At 40.1% G+C, this 8858-nt stretch overlaps 1 protein-coding gene across 1 annotated transcript in view; it reads right to left on the bottom strand.

Moving 5' to 3' along the window:
* Positions 1–8858, bottom strand: part of Vps41 (VPS41, HOPS complex subunit) — a 131821-nt gene that overhangs the window by 31219 nt on the left and 91744 nt on the right. The window contains exons 11-14 of the mRNA XM_005365457.2: positions 7968–8065; positions 5029–5158; positions 3455–3570; positions 2021–2077 (exon numbers count right to left, since the gene is read on the bottom strand). Of these exons, the coding sequence (XP_005365514.1) occupies positions 2021–2077; positions 3455–3570; positions 5029–5158; positions 7968–8065 (401 nt within the window). The remainder of the gene's footprint in view (positions 1–2020; positions 2078–3454; positions 3571–5028; positions 5159–7967; positions 8066–8858) is intronic.

The following is an 8858-nucleotide window of genomic DNA, read 5'->3' as shown; positions in this document are numbered from 1 at the left end:
TTTCTCTGTGGCTTTGGAGCCTGTCCTGGAACTAGCTCTGTAGACCAGGCTGGTCTCGAACTCACAGAGATCCGCCTGCCTCTGCCTCCCGAGTTGTTTTTTTTTTTCTAACAAGAGACGGAAAGGGGGTGGATCTGGATGGGAGGCGAAAAGAGGAAGAGCTGGGAGGAGTATAAGGAAAAGAACCCATAACCACAATGTATTATATGAGTAAAAATATTTTCTCAATAAAAAAAATGAAATAAAGCAATAAAATTGGCTTAACTGGAAAAATATCATACTAAAGGGAAAAAGGAGATGTCAGCTTAACACGAACAGTGAAATGAGCTCAGAAGGGCAAGGAAGCCAACATGTAGCTCGAGTCAATGGAGAGAAGGAAGCTGTGCGGTTGAGCGCATCCAAGTCTATCCACACATTCCACCTTGGGCGTGTGTCCATGGGATAAGAGGGCAGCTCTCACCCTCCACATGGCTCTCATTTCACCAGGAGCTTACGTTTAATATACAGAAAACCTGGGTGCTAGTTTCTACCACTGAGTATATAACACTTTCTCCTGGACACCAGCATTACCGCTGCATGTCTTGTAAGGAGTAACACTGCCTGCTCACTTTCACTCCCTATGACACAATGAGAATAAGTAAAATAAACAAAACTATTTTATGTTACCAAACCCAGGGTATTATCACCAGCTGCTTAGTCTGCAACATTTCTTTCCTTTCTTCTGAACACACTTCCCTCTAGGGCTCTGCTGCTGCTCCTCAGTCTGTCTTGTATGCATTATTCCTTAGATGACTGCACTGCAGATCCTCTGTTCTCCAACACTGCTATGGGTGGCTTTCTCCAAACTCAGGAAGACTGGTGTGTTTGCTCCTAACAGTACTCTACTAATTTTGACTCCACCAGTATGACTCTGTTTACACAGCTCTGGGCAGGCCTCATCTTCTACACAAACCACATGAACCTCATGCCGGCTGGCCTCCCTCGGATCCTCTCTTCATTAGCCTGCCATGGTTAGATTAGCCTCATGGTTAGGAACATGGCCTTAAATTGTGTTCTGCATGTTCCAAAAACAGAACCAAGTTTTCAGTACATATGTCACTTCAAAATCAAATCTAGTTTTATCTATAAAGTAATTAAAAAAAAACTACCTATGTAGTTACCTTATTCAACTCTCCCACTCCTTTGGTCTCTGCACCTTCAATATACCTCACTAAATGCTGCAGAGCTTTCTTCAGTTCTAAGAATTACTATTCTCCTCAACCATGCCTAAAAGACCTCTAGCTTTCTTTTTTCTTCCCTTTATTTGTTTATTGTTTTGCTTATACATTCTTTAGGAATTAATGGCTTGTGTATAGTTTTACAGAAAATTTTGGGATGAACAAAATAATATAAGAAATTTGTGCTGAAACCCAACTAGCCATAAAAGGCTAAACTTCTACTATTCATTTGTAAACAAGGGTAACAGACTCAATGTTGTGTAAGGACAGCACTCTTCATATGTAGAGGATATGACTTTATGTCAGGTCTCTGCCCACAAAATTCACTGTCACATTGAGCAGAGAAATAGGTTCTAGCCATTGTACTTTTCCAAAGTCCAAAATGTAATAAAAATGTATTTGATTTCCTAGAATAGTCTCCATAACAAAAGCAATTGAATTTGTTATCAAGGCCATACCAAAGCAATTTAGTTTGAAGAGACCAGTCTTGATACATTTTGTGATAATGTGATTTTACACCTGATTTAAAGAGGCTTCCACACATTTAACTGCAGAGCTTTGTATTCAAAGCGCATTGCCCAAATGCAGTTTCAAAATTTCCTAAAGCTACATCCTAGCAGGTGTCCAAGTCTCTTGTTTACAAGCAAAAACTGACTCAATTGAATGCCCTCCCAGGTAGAAGAATTAGTTCAAAACAAATTATGAACAGATACGAAGAACCTGTTCTTGTTCTTTTCAAATCACTCAGTTTCCTTAATAGTAAGAACAGTTAGATTCTAAGTAATGATGCTGCACTTACTTACCAGAATCTTATGTCTTTTAATGTTCCTTTGACTAATTTCAGCTGCCATCAAAGCTTCCTATGTTTACACAAGCATCATGATAAGGGCCATTTAAAAAAGAAAAGGGGGAGAAAATGGAGTGAGTGGGAGATAAAGCAAGTGTAGTTATAAACTGTGTATTATGTTTTAACTTTTGAACTACTCAAATAAAACCCCATTTTCCTGTGGTTTTTGCTTAAGGCACTGGAATTTTTAATGTTATGGCTGAATGAACTTCACTGAATTCAAAATAAAGATATTCAAGCAAAATGAAGACTCTTCATTTTTACTTGAATTCATTCCCACACTAAGATGCTGGAATCACATCTCATACACAAATCAAAGTAACAAAATTTCTTAGACTTCAAGCAAAAAAAAAGGATAGCTGTCATTCTAAAACTGTATGACTCAGACTGACAAAGGACACTTTCATTTATATTTCAATAAAGCAAACAACTTATGTATGCCTTCATGTCTACAGTTAAGCTTATGGAAACCACATTGTGTTTTTCTTTCAGAACACTTACCAGTATTAGCTTAACACAAATATTTAACACATAAACTAAGTTCACAGAAATGTTACTTAATCTAGGGGCTGGAGAGATGATTCAGGAGTTAAGAGTACTCACTTTAAAATCATAAAAAGAAGAGTTCAGATCCCAACACCCATGCAAACATGTACATACATTCACACAGATAAACACACCTATACAAATAAAGAACTAAGTAAACAAATTTAAGAAACACTAAAATATTACTTAAGCTAATGTAATAGGGTAACAGCTAGAGTATATACTAGGTATTACTATATAACAACAGCTCTTCCACATAAAATAGACACTGTTGTTTTCTGCTGATGGGCACACGAAAGCCCAGCATCATTCTAAGGAACAAACTATCTTGGCAGCTACTACAGTTGTAAAGAATGTTGTTTTAATCCTAAAGTCAGTCATGTTGGTATATCATCTACTTAAACTTGTCAAAACCATGGCCCAGTGAAGTAGACAGCATCATTCTACCTAAATTAGTTCAAACCATTCTTAGAATAAATCTGGTATCTTTCCCATATACCCAAAATAAGGATAAAATGAGCAATTTTATGAACATATCCAAAGAGAAAAAAAGCTCCAAAAACTTATTCTACTTTAGTTACTTTAGGAAAACAACCACAACAGCTTCAGTACATTACTGTTTACTCCCCTTTCTGAATAAATAGTGCTTCCCCAGCCAACCCCTTAACAGAAAAGCAGGCCAACAGAACTGCGTGCTTTTGTTTTGTGATTTCTCAGAGAGAGATTGTAACATATTTGGGGTTTGAGGCACACTAACTCAATATGAAAGATTTACTATAAAAATCTTTTCTCTTTTCTATGTTCAGACAAGTCAATACTTTCAAGAAAGTAAAATCAAAACTACTTCATATTTCTTCTTCTCCAGGAGCCAGTCGATATGATCATCCTGGTCTCGCTCCTTGGCTACAACGACATCTCTTGGACTCACGATGTAGAAGAGTGATTCCCCTTCAGAGTATTCTAGAAGGGAGGAGAGAGAGGACAGCTTGGTTGAATCGATATTACAAAATGGCAATTAGCTTATGATTTCAGAATCAAAAGTCAATTTTCTCCCTGTACAGTCAAGTGTGCTTGATGCTCTAGAATGTCAAGGAGGGTGAGAACGGCGGCATGTACTGCTCTTAACTGCACTACAGTGTAAAACTGTTCAGAAGGAAGGAATGAGAAAAAGCAAGAAGAAAAGACTATAAGAAAACCAGCAGACACAAAGAAGTTAAGTTAGAACTCCAAGTTTAACACATTAACATTCTGATTTCAGATGAACAAACAGAACCCCAACTGGCCATGTATAAACTGTATTTATGGACACTTACAGATCTATTCTTACAGAACAACAGTTCTGTAAGTTGACGACAAACGTTTCCTCTTCACTAGGGCCAAGGCCATCTAATGAGTAAACGGCAGGTGCCCAAGCCCTGGGGACATAATCTATCATTTTAGCATGTTGCCTACAATGCCAACCCCGAGTGTTTCCAGAAGAATTCCATTATAAAACCTGCTCTAAAGGGTTTCTAAGCATACGGCTGAGTTTGCTCTGAGCAAAATACCCAGAATGTATGCTTTCATTTCTGAATCATAACAATTTTTTGCAAAGTCCAAAATATAGTCTTCCAGTTCCTAACTACTAAGAGGGTTCATAAAAGAGTCAGGCGCATGCACACTTGTGTGCTGCTTCTTCATATGACTGAGGAGTAAACTGTTTTCCTGGGGCGTCGGTTGAGAGAGCAGGAAAGAGCTTCCGGAGAGCTGAGCACCTGCTTTTCCTCCCGCACTCTACCAGGCTGTGATGACACACACCCCAGGCAGGATGAAAGAGCCACAGCTTCCTTCTGCTCCTGAGCAGGGAGGGCTTAGTGTACTCACCTACATCCACCCACCCATTCTGCAATTAAGTCCAGGCCCAGTGACGGCATGGGAATCTTTCCATGCTCAGGACTTAGACTCAAATACAAGGACTTTGCTGCCACCCGCAGCAGACCTTTCAGGAACATCACATTTGGACTGGGAGGACAACTACAGAGTCATGCTGCCTGATATCAAAGCTAAATGTCACTTAAATAGGACAGGGCTGGGATGTGTTGGGTGACAAAGGGCTTCCCTAGCATCTTTAAAGTGAAGGGTTTGATTCGCAACACAGAAAACATAGGTAGCAGACAAGCTGGCTTGAGAGAACAACAGAAAAAGAACCCTCTTCTCACCTTGGTTCCAATCCCATGTCTAATATTTCTTTTTCCTATGCACATTCAAGCAAGGTTGCAGTATTTCTGAGTCTAGAACTCCAGCTTTTACTGGCAGAGGCCAGCTCAGCTATTCTCTGAAGTCCTGTTAGTACCTACATTTAAATTCCCCTTTGGTGAGCTGAATAGAAGGACAACAAAAGCAGTATAAGAAAGCACAAGCAGATTTCTGCTGGCTCACCTAAGTGATAATCCCTACATTCATTCTCCTGAAAGCCCCTGACCGTCAGAGCATCTGATGAGATCTCTTCGCACGTCTCAGGAAGTGGCTGGATGATGTCCAGTCTAGGCCGGGCACAGTATTCTCTTTCCTAGGGGGAAAATGATAGAGAAGGCTCATTTTCCTGGTTACCACAGTTTACACAAATGAACAAACTATTTGGACTCAATTTGAGTTTAGCATTTCAGTACAAACAAATCCTTCTAAATGCTTGCCATGAACAATCACCTAATCCTGTCTTACTTTGTAAATTTTTTGTGAAATATACAGAATTATGACATTTATGAACAGCACAATCGCAGAATCTAATCCTAAAGCAGTGAGGCCAATGAGCATTCTCATCGCTTGACAGCATCTAGAATCACGACAGAAGCATATTTCTGTGTGTGTGTGTGTGTGTGTGAGAGAGAGAGAGAGAGAGAGAGAGAGAGAGAGAGAGAGAGAGAGAGAGATGATGTGTCCAAAAGAGTTAAACTGAGTAAGGAAGAATTCCCCACTCCCAGTGTGAGCTGCACCATCTCATGTTCTGGGTCCTGGGCTAAAACAACACGAGCCAGGCATCAGTATTATCTCTCTCTCTGCTTCAGGACTTTGGATGTGATGTGAACAGCTGCCGCCAGGAGTCCCCCACCAAACAAGCCATACTGTCAAATCATGAGACAAAACAAACCCCTCCTTCCTTAAGTTGCTTTCACCTGGTATTTCATCACAGCAGTGAGAAAAGTAATGAATCTATGGCCTGACACCAACAAACACAGCTCCATGACAGCTCGTCTACACGAATATGAATGAGGAGTATTACAAACGACTTCATGTTCCAAATCCCTGCTAATATGAGGGAACTAATAGTAGTGCCAAGAGGCCATAGACTAGACTCCATCTCTGAGCCATGCTGTGAGGCAGTGGAGTAGCCTACGCTCACATGGCCACGTACAGAAGACCTTCGCCATAGATGGCTGCTGAACACAGGAATGTGCTAATGTGACCAGCGAACTAAATTCTTAATTTTACTTGACTATAATTAGCTTGCATTTAAACAGCATAAACAGCCAGAGACTGCAGTTTCTGAAAGAGAAGCTCTAGTTTACTATCGAGTGAAAGATGAGCTGACATTTCTGAACCTAGGGTAATGATACACAGATCACTCACTTGGCTTCTCAAATGAAAAATGGAAGGGTGATCACATATTATTATTCTCAATTACACAGACTGATGGTTAAAACATTAAGATTAAAATTAAGTGAGTCGAAAGGCGGCACATGGGAAACACTTGAGAGTATTAATGAAAAACCATTGGAAATAGCCAATAAAAACCTTATAGAAAAAGGTTTTCAGTATGAAAATAGAAATTGGGTAATGGTGTACCCAAAGCTGACTGTCATTCTTTTGCCCTAACTTTATTCAGTTAACTCTGCATTTAAGAATTGAAAGCACACACTGATGTTAAATAAAGTGAGTCTCCATCCACTGTGGTCTCCTAAGCTCTTAATTCTTCCTCTGAAAAACCATCTCTTCTCTGATCAGCCCTGTGAGGGTGGCCTTCCTTTGGTTTTCTCCTTTCCTGTACTCTTTAGTAACACAGGCTTCCCTTTTCCTTTCCCCTTTTCCTTTTTCTGACCAGTTTATTAGCCTTTCCCTTTTCCAGTTTTATTGCTTCTTCCCTTGTTTTGTTCAATCACATCCTCAATCTGCCCCACACTCCTCATCAAAAGCACTGTTCTTACTCCCCCAGGAGCCTCTGCTTTTCTGTATTTTCAAAAAATAAATAAAATAATAATAAACTGATGTCCTGCAATAGGGCTAGAAGCCAACCCTATTGATTTTAGGAGGTTTGAGGGTTCACCTAAGTCTACAGCATTTCATTGCCTAGCAACATGGGCACCCAGAGCTTCAGTTACTATAGTGATGGCTTCCTAATGCAAGTGTTCTCTCAGATAAAGGCTCAAGTCAAGTGCAGACACCACTTCACAACAAGGGCTCCCTGGGCTTTTCTCCCCCATTTTATTCCTTATCATTTGAGAAAGAGAGAGAGAGAAAGAAGGAGGGGGATACAAGCGGGAAAGTACACTTCACCTGCCTGCTTACTGTGAAGGGCTAGAGAATCAATTGCAATTTCTTTTATATACAGCACCCAAAAGGAAATCCTTTTCAACAAGCTCTCCTTACTCAGGCCTTGAAGCTACCTTCTCCTGTTCCAGGCAGAGCCCTGAACTCTAACAATAGGTAAACTAGGAATGGCACTGCTCTGGGTTTTAGAGGGAGCCTGGGGGTCATTAAATCCCAGCTGAGACCTTCATCCCAACATCATGGAAACAAAATTTGGGTTTATCTGCTGCTTTCTGTTTGCAATACATTTCAATGTCTATAATCTGCACCATCAAGTGAATGAGCAACAATCCCTTTCAAAGCAGGAATCGCGCTACTTAGAAACACAAGGCTACTGGGAGGTAAACAAATATGTCTGTACTCCAGGAAAGAAGGAGCTACTCTTTCAATAACTCCCTCTGACCACTGGGATCCCTGGTGCTGCAGTGACCGGCTTCATTGCTGTCGTCTCTGCTAAGCAATGTCAGCTTAGCTTTGTCGCCTTTCAGAATGAGAAATCCTTCCTTTCTTTCAACTAAAATATCAAGTGACTGATGAGAAAGAAAGAGCAAAAAAAAGCAAAGAGAAAAAGGGCTCACTTCTTTGTGCAGCAACGGGAACAAAGACCGGCAATGAGTGTGACTTCTGCAGGTAAACATGTTAGTCTGCAGGGTAATTTCACCTAGGCTTATTTCATAGGTCAAAAAGTTCTGGTCGGATTATAGCAATCTCCTCTGACAGGCAGCCTGACCTGGGGCGTGATGCTAAAAGCCAACTCCTCTATATCCCTCTGTACCTGGGGAGAAGATAATTACCGTTTTTTCTGAAACCTCCTTTACGTAGGAAAGCACAACAAGCTGATCACAGAGAGGTGCGAGTCCACTAATGTAGAATTCAGTTTCAAACTGAGACACTGCAAACAAAAGGCAGAAAGGATTCATCATTAAATGGAGCAAAAAGGTGCACATGATGGCAAAGACACACCAACTGTGAACGTTACAACGCATTTAAAAATGTTTGAAATGGAAATACACGCTCAATCCCCCGATGTGATTATTACACACTGTGTATGTGCTGAATTACGATGCTATACTAAGTATGTGCCACAGTGTGTCTCAAGTTAAAGGACTTTCACAGGGCAGCACTAAAAGAGCTTTACTATGATCCATCCAAGGAAAGACATGCAGAAATGCAGACTTGAAGGTTGACATCACAGAAAAAATGAACATTAAAATAGCAAGTGGAAGTGCTCCGCTGTGCTAGGTAACTTAATGACGTGCTTACATCACGTGAAGACTCTCTGAGACAATGAAACCTAACACCAACTATCTTTAATAATAAAACTATCCTTAATGAAATTACTTTTAACAAGTGGTCAAGTTTAAGTTTTTTCTTCTTAAAGGTGAAGTGCAGTGATATAAACAGTACACGTTATGCTTCGGTTAATAGAAAACATTCTTTTTTTCGTTTTGGCTGTAGACATTTCATTTAAACATCTTTGCATACGTAGTTGTATATCTTATATACAAAGAAAAATAAGAAAATTAGTGTGCTTAAAGCTTAGAAAGGAATATTGTTAGTATAAATATTATTAAGAAGTATTAATGTCCTTAAAATATTATTATTGCAAGTTAAGAAGTATGCACTCGAGCTGGGCGGTGGTGGCGCACGCCTTTAATCCCAGCACTCGGGAGGCAGAGGCAGGT

Source organism: Microtus ochrogaster, unplaced genomic scaffold (assembly GCF_000317375.1).
Source record: "Microtus ochrogaster isolate Prairie Vole_2 unplaced genomic scaffold, MicOch1.0 UNK2, whole genome shotgun sequence".
Lineage (NCBI taxonomy): Eukaryota > Metazoa > Chordata > Mammalia > Rodentia > Cricetidae > Microtus > Microtus ochrogaster.
This window is presented reverse-complemented; position numbering and strand designations above follow the sequence as displayed.